Source organism: Centruroides vittatus, unplaced genomic scaffold, assembly GCF_030686945.1.
Source record: "Centruroides vittatus isolate TY-2023 unplaced genomic scaffold, ASM3068694v2 contig_3060, whole genome shotgun sequence".
Lineage (NCBI taxonomy): Eukaryota > Metazoa > Arthropoda > Arachnida > Scorpiones > Buthidae > Centruroides > Centruroides vittatus.
In genome coordinates this window covers 1,009,557-1,029,630 of record NW_027121964.1, presented here as the reverse complement: position 1 = coordinate 1,029,630, position 20,074 = coordinate 1,009,557, and the positions used below count along the sequence as shown (strand labels likewise).

At 29.0% G+C, this 20,074-nt stretch overlaps 1 protein-coding gene across 1 annotated transcript in view; it reads left to right on the top strand.

The window, feature by feature from the left end:
- The window catches only part of LOC136972896 (epidermal growth factor receptor-like), a 60,278-nt gene that overhangs the window by 24,348 nt on the left and 15,856 nt on the right, over positions 1 to 20,074 (top strand). The window contains 17 exon segments of the mRNA XM_067267554.1: positions 990 to 1,114; positions 1,205 to 1,415; positions 1,489 to 1,626; positions 2,543 to 2,733; positions 2,830 to 3,073; positions 3,180 to 3,303; positions 3,382 to 3,445; positions 3,447 to 3,756; positions 3,850 to 3,982; positions 10,373 to 10,442; positions 13,523 to 13,647; positions 13,732 to 13,819; positions 16,394 to 16,495; positions 16,575 to 16,826; positions 19,484 to 19,596; positions 19,682 to 19,817; positions 19,908 to 20,045. Coding sequence (XP_067123655.1) covers positions 990 to 1,114; positions 1,205 to 1,415; positions 1,489 to 1,626; positions 2,543 to 2,733; positions 2,830 to 3,073; positions 3,180 to 3,303; positions 3,382 to 3,445; positions 3,447 to 3,756; positions 3,850 to 3,982; positions 10,373 to 10,442; positions 13,523 to 13,647; positions 13,732 to 13,819; positions 16,394 to 16,495; positions 16,575 to 16,826; positions 19,484 to 19,596; positions 19,682 to 19,817; positions 19,908 to 20,045 — 2,564 coding nt within the window.

Below are 20,074 nucleotides of genomic sequence, written 5' to 3'. Positions count from 1 at the left end.
CTTTTTTTTCTTTTTTACAGAACTCGTTAAATCCATATTTCCAAAGTGGATATTTTATTCTACCTCATGTCAAGAACTAACTCAGTAATATGTACATACATCGAAAAATTAAATATGACTGCATAAACTGTCAAAAATTTCTGTTATCCAATAGTTCGCCATGCGAAAGCTTTCCAGGATATATTCTGGACTTGTGGTGCTTACTTAGGTGGTACAAAACATGCAATTCTGTACATATTTACAAAGTGCCTTATACAATGTTACCTCATTGTTTTTGTTCCTGAATCCTAAATTGTATATGCTGTACATGATGAAGATGTGGACTTCATTGTTACTTATACATCTGTTGTGTGTTAATGGTGCTCTTCCTATCCCCTACGCCAATAAAGTAGCGGAACAAGAAAAATATTTTCCGAGAGGAAAAAGTTAGTTTTCATTTTTTAATATTATCTTAAATGTGGATTTGCATTCCACACGAGGCAGCTATACGTCGAAGATGATTTAATTATTTTTTTTATGATAATTTTTGGAATTCTTTTCTTAAATATATATATATATATATATATAAAATAATATTGTGACTACCGTCATAATATTTTCATAAACGTTTCATGTGTATTTTTATTTGTTATGAATCTTTTAATGAGGTGTGAATTTTAAAAACATTACATTAGTTTATTGTAATTATTATTACTGTTATTCATATGGAAAATTGATAATACAAATACAGTTAGAAAATACTTTGTTAAAATTATTAACTGTTAAATTACAGCCAACAAAATTCTCCAGCAAATAATATGATTCTAATAGAAAATTTTATCATGGAATGGATTCTTTTGCCTAAAAATTATATGTGAATTATTTGAAAAGTTTCTTCATTCTGCAGCAGATTTATATAAATTTTTTAAAGTAATTTATCTGAATTAAAAACAGAACAGTTTGCGTTAAGAAAAAAAATGGAATGCTTTTTTTTTATATTTTATTTTCAGTATGTATTGGTACAAATGGAAGAATGTCTGTTCCTTCGAATCGCGAACATCACTATCAAAATTTACGAGACAGATATACGAACTGTACATACGTGGACGGAAATTTAGAATTAACATGGATACAGGTAAATTTTGAATAAAAAAACTGCGATGAATTTCTAATTATACATTGTATATCTATATATGTTTATTATATATCTGTATGTTAATCTTAGGATGAAAGTTTGGATTTGTCCTTCTTAAAAGAGATAAGAGAAGTTACTGGATATGTTTTAATATCGCATGTTAATATTAAAAGAATTATACTTCCGAAACTTATGATTATCAGGGGTCGTACCTTATTTAAATTGAATGTCAGAGAAGAACAGTTTGCTCTTTTGGTCACTCTCAGCACAATGGATAATTTAGAAATGCCTTCTTTAAGAGGTTTGTTTTTTAGACACAGTTTTATTGTCATTTTGTTTTAAACTCGTCAATAAAATCTTTTATATCTTTTCAGATATTTTGTCGGGAAGCGTGGGATTTTTCAACAATTATAACCTTTGTCATATGAGAACAATAAATTGGGAAGAAATTCTTACTGGATTGGGAGCCAAAATTATTTATGTTTATAATTTCACTCAACCAGAAAGAGAATGTAAGTTTAAAAAAAATATATTATTAAATTGTTAGAATGACTTAAAGTATGACTTTATGTAAAATTAAGGGAAGTTTTTAATATAAAAATATTAAATATTTCTTTATGTAACAGTTAAATAGTTTAAAAGAATTTTTGCTAATTAATTTAAAAACTTAAATCTCGTTTAGTGTTCTTAAAAATATAGTGTGTGTATTTTTGTTTATATTACATAAGAAAGAATAGTTTGTTTGTATCAAATTAAATAGAACAAAATCTATAGGTAACCAAACTTGCGTAAAATAAAGTTTAAAAAAATTGAATAATTATAATAACTTTAAAAATTTCAGTTTAATTTGGCAAAAAATTATCTCCCTAATCATGCAACATTGTTTGCCAATTTTTCATAGACAGGTGTAAATTATTTCAAGAAAGATCAGGGAGATAATGACCGTATGCAACAATAGCATCTACTTTAAAATTAAAAAACCTTGGCCTATTTTGGATAATTTAATCAGCATAATGTTGAATCTTGCATGGATTTCTTAAACCTAAACTTATGATTACTTCTATCATACTTAGCTCTTTATTTTGTAATGGAAACATTTTTAAATATTCGCGTAGAAAATTACTCTTACGAAAAGAAAGAAACTTAAGTTTTAATTCTTATTTCAAAATTGAAATTTAATTTGTAATAAATTTTTTTGCTAATCGTAAACAATTATTTTGATTAAGATTCCTAAAACCTTCTGTACATACATAGATAATTCTGTATGTTGTTACTTCCTTATAATGATTTATTAATACGTATTTAATAAATCATACATTATATATTAATTATAAAACTACCGGAATCTTACTTCTGTGAGAAGTTAAATAATTCAAAATAATATATTTGAAAAACATTATTAAATTACTATAATATTTATTTTTGTAGGTCCTCCTTGTGATCAGTCTTGTCCTCATCAATCTTGCTGGGGAGAAGGGTCAGAAAATTGTCAACAATTTTCAAAAATTAACTGTTCCCCTCAATGTCATCAAGGGCGTTGTTTTGGTCCAAAACCAAGAGAATGCTGTCATTTATTTTGTGCAGGTGGTTGCACTGGACCAACTATGAGTGACTGTTTGGTAAATATTTCCAAACTGTTTATGTCATTATTTTTCTTTTGTAAATTTTGATGTACTTCATATACAAAAACTAAATAAATTTACTGAAAATTTTAGGCTTGCCGGAATTTCTACGACGACAGTGTTTGCAAACAAGAATGCCCTCCGATGAGAAGATATAATCCAGCAACTTATTCCTGGGAGAGTAATCCCGACGGGAAATATGCTTATGGAGCAACGTGTGTTAAGACATGTCCAGAACATTTGTTGAGAGACAGTGGTGCTTGTGTTCGATCTTGTCCCCCAAACAAGAAAGCAGAAGATGGTGAATGTGTACCATGTGATGGTCCTTGTCCTAAAAGTTAGTAATTTATTCAAACAATAATCTGGAAAAATGCCCATATTAATATATAACATGAAAATGCTTATGTAAATGTTTTATAAATAAAAAAAATAATAATTTTCAGATTGTCAAGGAATTGACGTTGTTCATGCAGATAATATTGATAGTTTTAGAGGATGTACTATTATAGAAGGATCTCTCACTATTCTCGATTCATCATTTGGTGGATTTCAAGAAGTTTATAGCAAGTACGTTAAAGAATTTTCTGAAATAACAAATATCAAATTTCTTTCATTTTTAACATTTTCTTAATTTTTTAACAATAGTTTCACATTTGGTCCTTTACATGGAAAAATGCATCCAAGTAAATTAGAAGTGTTCAGTACATTAAAAAGAAGTAACTGGCTTTGTTAGTATACAGGGTTCTCATCGAGATTTTACGAATTTAAGTTATTTTCGCAATCTGGAAATCATAGACGGAAGACAATTGACAGAATTATCAGCAGCATTGTATATAGTGAAAACATCTCTTAAATCACTAAATTTGCATTCTTTGAAGAAAGTGAGATCGGGAATAATTGCAATTTTGGAAAATCAAGAGTTATGTTTTGCTAATTCTATTGATTGGAACAGAATTACACATTCGGGTTCAAACAACAACAATAATTTCCTGGAGAGAAATGCTGACAAAGAAGATTGTAGTTAGTATCATATTACGTTTCATTTATTTTATAATACACATGAAACAATAAAATATAAATTATGAATTATAAAATTTATTAATTTTATTACAGAACGGAACGGTCTAGTATGTGATCCCCAATGTTCTAAGGATGGTTGTTGGGGTTTAGGACCAGAAGAATGTCTTTCATGTGCTTCCTATCGCTTAGGTGATACTTGTGTAGAAAGTTGTAATACTTCCAACGGGTGAGTAAAAACTGTTATAAACTAGAAACTTAACATATTTTCTTCTTACAAAACTTTGTTTTTTTTTTTTAATTTGTAAAAATGTTATTAATTATAACAGTTTTATAAAAGAAAATGTAACTATATAGCAAAATATAAAAATATGTGTTAATAATTAAATTTAATATCTTGAACAAGTTTTTATTCCATGAAACAATGTACAAGAGGAAATGGAAAAGTCTTTGTCAACTGCATGTTTTCTTGAAAAATAATTATAGTTGTAAAATTTTGAAATGTACAGTACATATGAGAGGACTGTTTCTTCTGTGTTGCCCCAGCAGTTTCCAATGCTGTCTGGCGAGATGCAGTGGAAACTTGGGCATTCAAAAATGGTGGATCATCTGTCAATTTCTACACTGGAGGAACACAGAACTGTGATTTGCTTTTTGTGAGCACCTGACAAGAATATGAGCAAAATTTATTGAAAAATGAGTGCTTTGTGTGGGGACAGTTGTCTGTCATGGCAAGATGTGAGTTAATGTGAGAAATTTGGAAACTAAATGATGAGCTTCCAGGATGCTCAGATCAGGCCATTTTTTTATCACCATTTTGACCTCCTCAAGTAGGTGTTAACTGGTCACTTTTAAAGTGTTTGCTATTTTAAACTGTTGGCTGTGTTCACATCTTCATCACTTGGAAAGTGATGTAGATGTGAAGACAGCCATTTGACTGTTGTTGCATAAGCAACTAGACATGTTCTATGAGAATAGTATTTAAACTTGTGCCATAATGGGAGAAATATTTGGCCCACTTGAAAACTATATAGGAAAGTGGGTATGAACCTTGTTTTCCTATAAAATTTGAAATAACAGTCAAATTTCTCAAAAAATGCAGTTGGCAAGACTGATTTTCTTTCATGTGTTATTCTATTTTGTTTTCATTTTACTTTGTGGAAACTGAAGTTAATTTAAAATTTACTAATTACAGAATGAATATAAACTGTACTATAGTTTTAATAATAGACATCTTTTGATAAAGAATTTTCTCTTAGTATTATACCTTCTACTAAACCTGAATTATTTCACTTAAAACTTTGATGAAAAAAAATATAATATATATATGATTATAAATTTACAATATGTATATTGCATATAAATTATTGTAGATGGGTTATAGGATAGAATATATAAACCATTTACATTAAAATTCTATATGTTCTCCACTGGGCAACCCCAAGTTACCATCAATAAGACCTCTTTAGCATTGTTACTATACCATATTTAAAATGTTTAATTTGTATTATATTTCAGTAATTTTTATGCATTATAAGCTTTTTAAAATGTAATAATGCATTAAATAATCATTTTATTTGTTGCAAAAAGAATAAAATTTAGTCTCAGTTGGGCATAAAAATAAAATAATATTGCTTTTCCTTTTATTTATATATCATTGTATTATATATTTTAAAGCTATATTATATCTATCATATTAAATTACACAGATATGAATTTTTGGTAAGTCAGTTATTAGTATTGTTGTATTATAAAAAATTAATATAAAATATATAATTGAATATTGTAAAGAATTTGTCTTTGTTAATTGTTTTACAGAAATTTTTGGCAATACATTTATAAAATAAAAAAAATGAAAAATTCGGAATTTTTTTTTACATTTACTGGTATTTTTTTTGGATTTGATAGAATCACCAAATTCAATAAATACTCAAATATCTATAAAAATATACTAATTAATTAAAAAAATATATGAAAAGAACCCTTTAGAAAGATTGACACATTAAATCATAGATATGAGAATTTAATCTAATTAATTAAACTTTTATATATAGTCTTTCTTTCTTTCTTTCTTTCCTAATGTTTTATATATAGTATTATATGTAGTATTCTGATCTTTATGGAAAACATTATTAGAAATTTCACTATTTCTGTTTTTGTATAATATAGCGACTGTATCTTTTAACTGTATCTAATTTCTTATTTCTAGATATATAATATATGTTGGTTAGTAGTTTAATTACTAATGGAGATTTGAAAGAGTCTTTCTTTGTAATTTGAATCAATACATTTCTTTAAAGAAAATCACAGTTTAAATTTAAAAAAAAAGTAATCTTTTAATCTAAAATATGTTGCATTTTTTTTTTTTTTTTGTTAGATTCATATTTTATGAATCGACATTTTTAGTACATCATTTAATACACAATTTTGCTTATGTAGAAGCAGATACAATATGAACCGCGCAACATCTGTAGTCGGTTGCAACTATAGATATTAGTCTTATGTTTTTCTTAATATATTTTTCTTTTTATTTAAAAAAATTTAGCATATTAAATTTCTACATCAAATAGTGGCTTTGTACTTCTATAATAACTACAGTTTATAAATTATATAATTATAATATTTATAATGTAGGTCCATATGAAACTATCTGTTAATTCAATCTAAATTATTAATAACCGGTTATATATTGATTGGCTTAAGTTTTAATTGCACGTACGTTAATATTTGTATGTAAAAACTCACTATCTTAACGATTAATTTTTACAAATAATCGCCACAAAAACCTTTTGGCGGCAAGGAAATTAACTGTTATTTTGAATTAAGCAAGCATTTTTTGTTATTTTAAATGATCATCATCAGGCAATCAAATATCTAAGTTAACAAACTTCACCCGTGACTACCGGTACATATAAAGTTCTATTCTCATGACATTCCATTAACGAACCTGAGGAAGATCTCGATGGAGATTCGAAAACGTTAGTTTTTTTCTGTTAATTTTCGTCGTTTGTACCGGAAATTTAAAGGTTGAAGTTGCTGGATATCTAAGTTAATTTTATATTTCTAGTATCATTTCTACTAAGAATTATATATTATTATTATTATTGGTATTCATCTGTCATTATGATAACAACTATTACTTATCTATAGAGATTTATATTAAAACCTTAATAAGTTATTTATTTAAAAATTTGATAAAAATCTTTGAGTAGTGTATTAAAATTATGTGAATAACTCTATTATGATGATGTGATTTGTATCTTGAATGTTTTGATTCAGTAAAGACATTATTAGATATCAAATTAATCTGAAAATATCCACACAAAAAATATAAGTCAGCAGAAATTCTAAATTCTTGCTAGCGTAAATATTAAGCTATTTAGTAATACGATTTATATTTTTCATAAACAGTCTGTATTAATTCAAAATGTAATTAAAACATATTTATGATTACAATAATTATTTCATTGGAAGAATATATACTATTTTTTTTTTTTACCAAATTTATATTATTTTTATTGGTATAATACTTCTAATTAGTAGTTATTACACATCATAATTTTTTTAATACAAAGCTAAAATCGGCAATATTTACCAGATGTAACAGTGGCGTAGCAAGGGGGGAAAGGGAGTGTATCACACACAGGGCGTCACTCGCAGAGGGGCACCCAAATGGTCTCCAAGACAAACTATATGTGTTTCTGGAGAGGGGAGGGGGTGCCTATAAAGTGTCGTGCCCTTGGCACCAGATACGTTTGCTACGCCACTGAGATATAATCACTTATTTATGAAACCATTGAAAAGGGGTTTATAGGCAAATAAACGAATTTGTTCTGTTCTTCCAATGCGACATTCACCAGAGGTCAAGAAGCACTCAGAAGACAATTTTAATTCACAGATATTTTATTTATTAAAATTATAAATTTTATTTAAATTAAAATTATCTTCTGAGTGGTTCTTGATCTCTGGTGAATGTCATATTGGATGAACAGAACAAATTTATTTATTTGCCTATAAATAATTTTTGGTAGTTTCCTAAATAAATAAGTTTTTCCATAAAAAGATTGATATACGTTCCCATATCATTAAAGTTTTAAAGAATATCTAAATTATTACTATTATGCTGTTTATTTTATCTAAACAAAACAGTAAAAAAAGTCAGAGGGGGAAAAAACAAGCAATTTTATCTAAATCTTATCAATTGCCAATAAGAAAAAATGTAGTGATTAAACGGATAGGTGATACAGAAAGATAATGCTTATCATTTTAGATGTAATAAAATTTATTAAAAATTTATTTGGAGTAAATTAAGAACATTATGAAAACTTATAGATGTCAAAAGAAGAATCATCAATAGCAAACTATCAGAAAACACTTTAAGTAAGAATTTTGATGTTCTATAGGATAAAGCAAATCTTTTAGAAATATTAAATTGTGATGAAAATATTAAAACAACAGAATCTTTGGCACTACCAAAGAAGCTTAAATTACAATGTAAATCTGAGAGATTCCACTTGCTTAAAAAACTCTTGGAAATGGTTGATTTCCTGCAGAACTATAAAAATGAACATGTTTATCAACCCTTTTTTGTTATTTTATAATTACTTCTGTTAATTATACAATAATTTATTCCCTGTAAGCATTATATTTTTATTTGTTTATATCTTATTTCCAAAACAATGTACATTTTCTTTGTGTTCCAATTTTTGTTTGTTAGACATGTTTATGATGATGAACAAAAACTTTAAAACATTAGAATTTTGTTGTTGTTTCATTAATCTAAATATTTTTATTAGTTTTTATATGTATTTTGAAATTTATAATTTAATTTTAAATATATAGAATATAAGTTTTGTATAACTATGGAATGCAGTTTAAAAATCATTTAAAACTTCTTGATCTTAAGCCAATTGAGTTATATCATAATGCAGTGTGTTTAAAAAGTTTCTAAGTAATGGGTGTTGTAGGTTAAATCGAACCAAGACGTGATGCACGTATAAACAATGCATTAAACCACCTGTATGTGGCTGTGGGATAGTGGAGCACACACAATGCCACCGGATGTACAAGTATCATCCAAAACCAACTACTGAGCTGGAAGGGGCAACTACAACCTACAACACCCAATGTGAAGACACTTTTTGAAAATCCTGTATCTTGTAATTTCATTATAGTGTGATTATAATTAAAAGAATAGGTGTTTCAGAACACTGTAGAATGAACTATTGGACTAACCTCAGTTTTCCATATGTATTGTCCTGGGTATGTAGTTTTCATTTTCGAGAAACTTTTTACTTTAAAATTCAGTCATTCGGGTGAAAATAGTACTTCTGTTTCATTAAAGTGTCCCATATTATAAAAGTTTTCTAACAAATCTTGGGTATAAAAGTAGTCACAAAGCATTCTTAACCTTTCTACAGTGGGTTGGTCAGATATTGAGCTACCATGATGTAGTGGAGAATTAACGTGGGAAATTTTTAAGAATTTTCCCATGCGTTTTCTCGTTTCTGTTTCAAAAAAATTCTTTTAAACAGTTATGTCTAGTAAAGAAAAATCTTTTTTTATTGTCATATAATTCCTTTTTTATGTGAATTTTTTTCCATTGTAATTTTTGGCGATATCTGCAAAATTTCTATGCGGATATAGATGTCGTTAACCGCTGCCACGTGATCGCCCTTGATGGATATATCCGTCGATCACTGCAGAGTGGTTAACAATTCTTCAGCAGATAAGCAGTGGTGATGTTTATTTAGCGTGTCACAGATTACTTGCTAAACTCTTCTAATTGTTTATTCCATATCTATAATTGAAATAAAATTATTGCACTTTATTTCCTAACTCTTGAAATTTGTTAGAAAATGTATGCAGTATGAACATTAAGGAACAGCAGTACCAAATTTTACTCTAGCAGCTGAATTTCGAAGCAAAAAATGTTCCTAAATCAAAACTGCCTACTCAGGACAATGTTTCCAAATTTGGATGCGATTTGCCCAATAGCTTTTCTAAAGAGAGCTCTGAATACCTACTATATAGTTATGATCACTCTGTCTATAAACAAATTACAGATAAAACTAGGAAATTGAACTTTCCTCTAATGAATCTAATACATTTACATTATTTAGAAGATTGAGATTTTTCAATTTCAAAAATTTCATGTTATAATTAGATATTGATGATGATAAAACTTCTTTTTTTAATATCATTTAATAAGACAATTTTAATAAACTCCTACTAAAACACCGGATTGCAAATAATTCTTCACCCAAAAACCTAATAACCGGTGCCAGTCCACTTAAATTATAGGAGGAAGGGTCACAGTAAAGTGTCCGAAAACGTTTGCCATATAATTTAAGTGGACTGGCACTGGTTATTAGGTTTTTGGGTGAAGAATTAAAGACAATTTTATTTGACATTAATGAAATTCTGTTTTGCTACTATTAAATATTAATAATGTTAATTATTTAACACCATAATATATCTGCAGCAGCAATGCAGTAAAAGTGCTTCATTGTACAATGAAACCCTGTTCCTACATTCTATTGTTATTGTCATCTACTTTAATATTAGTTTTCTTGTTTATGTTAATAAATCATTTAAAATTAATTATTTCTTTCTCTAGAATTTATGATGCAGGAAATAAAGAATGTAAACCATGTGATGAAGAATGTCTTGGTGAATGTTATGGACCAGTAAGTTTGTTCAAATTGAATGTAAAATTATTCGTTATTTAAATTCAAAATTTTTCTATATTTAAAATGGTTTGTTACATACAAATCATATAATTGTAGGGGGGAAAAACAATTTGAGTGGTATTAATTTGTATATATAACTTTTTAAATATTACAGAATTAAGCATTTTACAATTATAGTTTATATTATACTATTTATAGTAATTTTTATTATTGACTTTTTGACATACATATTGAGAGTAAATTCTTAAAAAATGTGATAAACTATATTATATAATGATACGCAAATCAAAGTACAGCTTTTGTAAGAAGCCTTTGTAAAAATGTATATACGTATGCTGTTATTTTTTTCAAGCTCTGATGGTCCATTAAAAAAAGACAAGTGTAAATAACAAAATGAATCTATTACCAAAAGTTAGGTACAAACATGGTTACTTTTTGACGTAATCACCGTGAAGATTGAGGCATTTGTCATATCTGTGGATGAGCTTTTCCATTCCTTTGTCATAGAACATTGCCGCCAATGACTTGAGATGGGCCCTAACATTGTTATGAACATCGTCATTAGTCTCAAACCTCTGCCCTCCTAGTCACTTTTCCTGTTCGGGAAAGAGGTGGAAGTCACTTGGCGCTAAATCGGGGCTGTATGCTGGGTGTTTAAAGGTGATGAAGATTTCTACCTCTTTCCTGAACCGAAAACGTGGCTAGCAGGGCAGAGGTATGAGACTAATGATGATCTTCAAAACAACATTGTTAAGGCCATCTCGATTCACTGGTGGCAACATTCTATGACAAGGGATGGAAAAGGTCATCCACCGATATGACAAATACCTCAATCTTCACAGTGATTATGTCAAAAAGTAATCATGTTTGTACCTAACTTTTAGTAATAAATTTATTTTGTTATTACACTTGTCTTTGTTTTATGGGCCATCGGAGCTTGAAAAAAAACCACACTCATAGTATCATCACAATTTTCAATAAATAACTTATTATTTATTAAAATATTTATTTTTATCTGCTTTTCCAATTTATAAAATAATGAATAATGAATTTAAATGAAAAAAAAAAAGTTTATTTTTGCCGCATAAAAGAATAACTTATACAAAATTTAGTTAATAATTTTACAACAAACTGATCTGCTAGATTCTGTCTGAATCTATAGGATTTCAGATTGAGAAAGTTTCCTATCTTTTTATTTTCAAATATCTAAAGTTTGCTTTTTATTTGCTATATATATATATTTTAATAGTAACTGACATGTATTATCATCTGAACTGTTTTTTGAATATCTATCAGGTTTACAGATGAGTGCTATATAGTTGGTGTTACATATACAGTATACTCTGTTGGTGTATTCAGTATGCATTTTCTAGACATTTGATGCAGACAGTTTGTCCTTTATATGTTTGTGGCAGAGAGTGACAAAATACTGTAGTTGAGTTATCAAATATACCATAATAAGAATGCAAATATAGAAATTTATGATTCAAAATAAAACCAGTAAAATATAAAAACCAGTATGTTATCACTGATGTATATAAAATAGGATCGTAAAACTGACAAGAATGTTTTTAGCTGTATTGGTTAACTATATGAGAGCTTAAAACCATTGCATTATAATTTAATGGAGTGTCGATTAAAGTTTTCTGGTAGGTTCTTTTCCTCTAATCAGGGTAGGACATTGTAGTCTATTGAACTTTATGCTTTTGTAAATTTAATAATTAATTTTTGTCATTATTGAGTATAGAATGTGTCCCATACTATCAAATACAAGTAGTTCTAATAGTTTTTTTTTTTTTTTTTAAAGAAATCTGATAGAAAATTTCTTTTTAGTCAGAGGTATTCATCAGATCTTTCAGAAAAATGAACAAAGACACTCATTTTAATACATGTTTATATGTTTTGATACATATTATCTCATGATAATGTTTTGTTAAGTTCCATTTTATTTGAATTGATTTAGTATTCAGCATTGTATTTTATATTTTTAAACATATATTGATATCTTTTTATTATTATACAACTATTAACTTTTTGCTGACAGTTTGTATTACTTGTTCAGCACTGATTTAAGGATTAAAAATGATTTCAGAATTACAGCTCTCTGATCATAATTGCATTTTCAAATTAAGGAACATCTACATAAAGTTGCAAAAAAGTTACTTTTTAATTTTATTTAATTTTTCAAATTTTGTTTAATAATTAACATTATTAAATAATTTTATGTTTATCCTTAATGGAAAACTAATAGTTGTCTGAAAATAAGCAAATATGAAACCGGCCGTTTTGATTTGAAATGTTTGCAATAAGTTGCAAATATGGTTGAAATGGCGATCTCGCAATAAAATGTATTTTTGGATTTTTTTTTTACCTAATTACCTTCTTTTTTCCCTATAAACGTGTGGGGGTTATATTATGCGAAGAAATCAGTAACGGTGATTTTTTTTTTTTATAATTAAGTCGGGTTAATTACAGGAAGAGATGATACCTGATTTATTTATAGTATACATGATAAATGATTTAAACAATTTTATAATTTCATTTTATTTTTCTTCTAAATGAATTTTAGATAAAAATTTTATCTTTTTAAAGATAAATTCAAACTTTCAAATTTCAATACCTGTATAAAATCAGTAGTATTTTGAAATCATTCCAGTAAACGATTTCAAAAGATGATAAGAACTTTAATCATATTTGACAGCCTTGAATTTTATGTAATAAATGTTAATATGAACTGAGTTAGTGTTTACGCTCCATACTATAGTAATAACAATCCAGTCAGTTTAATATAAATTAAATAAATTTCAGTTTATAAAACAATCAATTTTCTTTTAAGCTGATTATGAAGTAATTAAAAATCAATTTTATATTAGAAATAAGCAGTGTCGCAGTCTTTGCGGATCTAAAAAAATCCAAAAGAAAATCCTTCCGTCGTATTAATTAATTGCGATTATCCTACACGTGAAATGAGAATTAATAGTAAAATTAATATTCTTGATTAACAAATTTAATTCACTTTTAGTTCATATTATGAGTTTGTCGGTTCTTATTTCTTCGAAATTAAATATTTATTTTAGGGTCCTGGAAATTGTAGTCAGTGCCGTCATGTCAGAGATGGACCATATTGTTATGCCGAATGTCCTGAAACGAAATATAATGATAATGGCGAATGCCTACCCTGTCATAAGAATTGCATTGGAGGGTAAAAATATAACTTTTATTACATTATTTTAATAATATACAGTAAATTCGTTTATAATTGATATAAATTAAAATATTTAAACAGATGTACTGGTCCAGATAATACAATTGGAGGACGAGGATGCAACTCGTGTGAAAAAGCTATTGTTAGTGCATTAGATCCCAATGTTGTTGTGAGTATCTTTTAGGAATTTTAAAATAAATTTCATTTTTTGTCTCCTGTATTAATAAATATAATTTGTCAATTTGAATAATGAAATTTAAAAAAAAAATGTCTCGTCATTTGTTTATATTAATATTCTATACAATATAAAGACGAAAATTTAATTGTCAGAAATAATTTTTGAAAAGAATGTAGTGGATATGGTTGTATTGAATGATATTAACACATAATAAACCTTTATCTACTTTAAGCTTATTAATACATTAAAAAACTAACTTTCCTATTCTTAGAAGGAAAATTGTTAAATTCTTACAATACAAATGTAATTTTTTTTATTAAGCTTAATATTATGATTCTGATATCATATTTAAAAACCGTATATTTCCACGGATAAGACAACCTTCAGATAAGATGAGGTATAAATTTTCGACAAAGTTTTATAGTTTTAGCATATATCCGTCCTATAAGACGATCCCCAAACTATCAATGGCATATGAATTTAGTTTAGATCGGCGATCATCATCTGGATAATAATACTGTATAGCGTATACGGAATTATGTCCTATTCGTAATTTTTCGAATGAACAAATTTTATTTTCTACCTCGCTATTGTTGCAAACGTTCGCACCGATTTGGGCATTCGGGTAATGACCTCGACTATTCACAAAAATGTCTTATGGGTTATTCTATTTTGTGGACGTGCCCTACTCTCTACTAGTAAATAATTACGGTTTGTCTGTTTTTTTTATAATTGAAATTTATATAAATTAAAACTATCTAATTTTTTTGTATCTGTCCTATAAGACGACCTCGGATTTTGGGGGCCTTTTTTATGATTATCATTTTATCCACGGAAATATACGGTATGTTTATAAAAACTGATTGATATCGATGTAGCAATTTCAAACTTAAATTTGTTGATTAAATTTCCCAGCTTTAAAGAATATAAAAAATCCACTTAATAATAACTAAAATGTGCTTTGAAGAAGTTGGAGTTGTTTTCATTATATAATGAATAAATTCAAATATGAATATTCATTGGAATTTGAAATTTTAGAATTTAATTAATCAATACTATTATTAGAATATAAATATTTGCACCATATTAATAGATAGTTTAATTCAGATAAATAATAATTATTTTAAAACAATTTTTTTGATTGTAATCTAATCATTTCCATTTTAAAAAGCTTGCAAATATGAATTTGAATAATTTACTGCAATTCGTATATTTCAATAAACCGTACGTTTCTATATTCAACGGTTGACTTAACAGTGAGAAGAAAATGTTTTTAAATGGACTGTTGAGTTCTCTGTTGAGGCTAGTGACGTCAGCGCTGTTTCACCGTTGAGTCCAACAGTCTGAAAGACCGTCAAGTATTCAACAAACTAGCATGGCGGCTTCCAAGGAAAAGTAAATTTCTCTTATAGAAACTATTTATTCGCTCTTGCTGTGGATGCTGTAATCGTGGACAGATTAATGAACGACCTGTATATAATAAAACATGTGATTGCACGATTATGTTGGATAATTTGGTCAATATCGAAATATTAAGATTTTTTTCATTCGTCCAAAATTGATCATGACTGATATTTGGCCCTCTTTAAGTCTTCCTAATGATATAAATATTCAAGAAATTAATTAAAATTATTAAAGAAAGACCCAGTATACTAGAAAATGTTACAGATAAGGGTTCATTTGAATAAAAGGATTTATTCGAATAATGGTTAAGCGAGTTAGTTTAATTATTTAGCAAAACAGTCGCAATCGTTGCCTTCTCCTTAATTAAGTTGACCATCACGAAAAGTGCCCTTTCAATGGAAATGTTTCTTTTTTCTACAAAACATGACATCAGATCGTTCAACAGAGGGACTCTATGGAAAATTCACTGTTGAGTCAACCGTTGAATATAGAAACATAAGGAAATTATTCACATTTACGAGAACAAACATTATTCTGAATGATCTTTGTTTTAGTTTTAGTAACTGTAAAATGTTTTAACATGTTGCTGTTTACATGTTTTAAACACAGTACACAAATTATTTATAACACAACAACAACACTATTTGTAATTTATTTTCAACACTAGTGAGTAACACTCTGGCACTCCACAAGCGAGTAACATTCAGGCACCCGACAATTAATTAATAAAGGCACAACACTGGTTCTTTGGCAGCCACACAGCCACACACTCTGGTCAGCACAGCTACACACACTGGTCAGCACAGCTAAACACTCCGGTTAGCACTGCCCAGCCACACCAAAGGGAAAAGCACAATTTTTCCCTCTCTAGGCAGGAAGATCTCTCCCCGCATTCTCAAGTCTATAGTTACACAACACACCTGACACGTGTGACAGAGCTGTGGACTGTACATCAACAATACGTAACATAAACACACGTGTTACAATTTTGTTAAATTGAATATCGAACTAAACAGTAACTTTGGAATCTAAAAACTACTACTGGCTTCATAAGGTTTACTCTTAGTTTATTACAAACAAATGTTCAGTAGAATTGAAATACATAAGCAGATTTAATAATTTAAATAATTCTAAAATAACATTTAAAATTTTTTATATTAGGAACAATGCCTTAAAGCAGACGAACCTTGTCCTGATGGTTATTATCCCGATTACATTGGTCCTCAGGAAGAGGGTCCATTGAAATCTCTAACTGGAAAATCGGTAAATTTAATTTTGGTAAAAACTTAAATTTGTATTAACTCGAATGAAACTATATTTATAAAATTATTGTATTATTTAGATTTGTCGAAAATGTCATCAACGATGCAAAAATTGCACATCTTATGGCATTCATGTCTCTATGTGTGACTGTTTGCACTACAGTGCAGGAGAACAATGTGAAGATAGATGTCCAAGAGATCATTTTGCAGATGAAGCAAATCATCAATGTGTAAAATGTGCAGAAGAATGTAGAGGCTGTTATGGGCCTACTACACTAGAATGTATAACATGCAGAAATTTTCGCATACATATTGGACAAAATCATTCAATGGTGAGAATAATAATATAAATATTTTACTAAATATAACATAATTTATATTATTAAATAATAATAATTAAGTAATGAATAAAACTTTTAAATAGTTTCATATACAGCAATACTTCTCAAACAAATTGATGTGATGGACTGGGAATATATTCCTCAGTTTGCCATAGACTGGTACCATATTTTTTGCTATATTTGCTGTATTATTGTATTTTGTACTGTATTAGTACTCTGTATCTACTATACATACTTTATCATTAACACTTTCATATCTTTCTTAATTGATGTCTCAGAATACAAGTTTTACAAATTTTTCATCTGATATTATGCATTTACTAGGTGTTAAAATTTGTCCAAGGAAAACATGCTCCACTGCATTATTGCAGTGAAATGTGCAAATTCCAAGGTATACAGGGTGCGGCGCCAAAATCCGGACAAATTATACATTTTTTTCAAACATATTTCTTATTGAAAAAACGAAAAGGTTTACAAATTTTTTTAAATCACATTGTTTGCAATGTCATACAGAATACATTTATTCAATATAGCTCCCTCCTGCTTGAATGACAGCCTCTATTCTCGGTCTGAATCGTGCGCATGCGCGCTTTAATGTCTCACGGTCGATATTGGTGAATGCCGCATCAATAGCGGCTCTCAACGATGTGATGTTTGCATGTCTGGTCTTGTTTGTGACCCTTTCAACTACGCTCCATACGTAGAAGTCCAGAGGATTTAAATCTGGGCTGTTGGGAGGCCAGAATTCTTTTGACCAAAACATGTCGACGTTATCCGACAACCAATTTTGCACCAAATGACTTGTGTGGGCGGGCGCACCATCCTGCTGGAAAACATACGGCTTTCCAGATGACACAGTTTCCATCCATGGCTTCACTACATTTGACAGAGCATGCAAATAAACATCTTTTGTGACATTTTCCCCTTTGTTAAAGAAATACGGTGGCATGACATCACCCTCACTGGACACAACACCTAGCACATGAACATTCGCCGGAAATTTCGTTTTTGCAATAACAGGGACATCTTCTGGGTCGTGGGCAAGCCATCGAGTCATTTCTTCGATTGATTTTCGCATCAACAGTAAAAATTTTCTCGTCAGAAAAAAATCTGAGTCGTCCGGCAGCATTGTTTTTTAAGGAACACAAAAGCAGGTTACAGCGTTCAACTCGCTTTGTCCTGGCAGCTTCAGAAAGCATCTGTCTCACTTTAATTGTGTAAGACTTGTAGCGGAGGTCCTCCTCAACGATTCTACGCATAGTTTTCTCGCTCACACCAACAACCAACGACAATTTTCGGATCGACTGACCTGGATCCTCAAAAATCAGCTCCTGAGCCCGTTGAATGATTTCAGGGGTTCTGATAATGCGCTCCTTCGAGTGAATTTTCCTTGCCAGTGTTGCAAAACCTTCATTTGACTTCTCCGACTGATTGTATTTTGCAACGACATCATAAACAGTCGATCTCGGGTATCCGAAGAACCGAATAATTTCTGTCGCTGAGCGCCCAGCGCGAATACTTTCGATAATCGCGGCTCTTCGGTTATACTCAGCACTTTGTTTCAACATGGCGACTGTTTCGCGGTTAAAATGGTTTAATACACATGTCAAGCTATTTGAACGCCAAACACGACATCTACCGGTGGTACAGAATGGCGGGAATTTGAAATTGCATTTTGTCTGGATTTTGGCGCCGCACCCTGTAGTTTTGTATTTTAAACATTATTCTTTACATACCAGTAGTTGTGTAACACAGTCAAACTAGAAGTGGATTGGATTGATGGCTTAATGCAATGCAACACTTGGATGGAGATTATGTCTCTCAAGAGGATTTTTATGGAAAACTGGTTCCCATTTAGGTATTAATTAAATAAAAATTGAAAAAAGTGTGTGGTGAATCTGGAATTATAACAGTAAAGCCAGCAACGTTCATAGTTATTATTACAAATTAATTGATAATACAGATTAGAAGCTTATATTGAAAATGAGACATGTTTGCACTGCTTAATACACTAAGACAATAGATTGCTCCAAAACAATATTATAATGAATAAAAACAAAAATTACAGAATAGTTAAGAGTAGTTGAAACTAAACGTGTAGTTAACTAGTAGTTTAATTACTAATTTAATTACTAAATTGGGAGAGTAATTGTAACTAGTAGTTAACTACTGTCCATTTCTGGTGTTGGTATTTAAGTGCATATATACTACATCAGTATGATGTAATTATCAAAATTATATGTTGTTTTGAATTGCATTTTCTTTCCTGAACTGAAAACTTTCCAGAGACTATATGACTCACGGATTTGCACTAGTCTTGGATGAAGCACTGATATAGAAAATTTATACAAATCATAGATAAATAACAAAAAGCTAAATTAGAAAATCCCTGATAATTCCGTAATCCCGCATCTGCAGGTGTTTAGGAATACTACTGGTAATTCAACAATATGTAGTTTTGGATCGTTGAATTACCAGTAGCATTCCTACACACCTGCAGATGCAGGATTATTGAATTCCCAAGAATTTTCTAATTGGAATATAGTTTGCATCCCAACAAGAAAGGAACAAAAGCTTATTTATTATGACTTTTAAGAAATGTTTTTAAAAATATATAGAATCTTCAAATTTTAATTTCTAAATTTCAGTTTAATTGCACTGCATCCTGTCCATCTGATAGGCCGTATAAGAAATTTGACGATGATACCAAAGATCCATATTGTACTGATGTTGATCCTTCGTATTTTGCAGTACATGGAATGTATGTTTCATTAAAATATATATTTAGATATTTATTAAAGTATTCTCTTATAACACTACATTGAAAAATACTTAAATATATTTAGGGATGAAAACCAAATTCCTGCTATTTTGGGAGGTGTTGTAGGATGCTTATTACTTTTTGGTGGATTCTTAGCATTTTTCAGTTACCAGTGGTTGCAGAGAGCAAAAACCAAAGAAAATACAATGAAAATGACAATGGTAATTTCAATATTTATATCATTACTTATTAAGTATTTAACATGTTACTGTTAAATTAAAAGTTGAAAGTTATTAATTTAAATATCTCAGAGAATGACTGGCTTTGAAGATGAACCATTGAAACCGTCAAACATCAAACCAAATTTGGCAAAATTAAGGATTGTGAAAGAAGCTGAATTAAGAAAAGGAGGAATTTTAGGATATGGAGCATTTGGTACTGTTCATAAAGTAAGTAAACAAAAAATTATGAGCCTAAT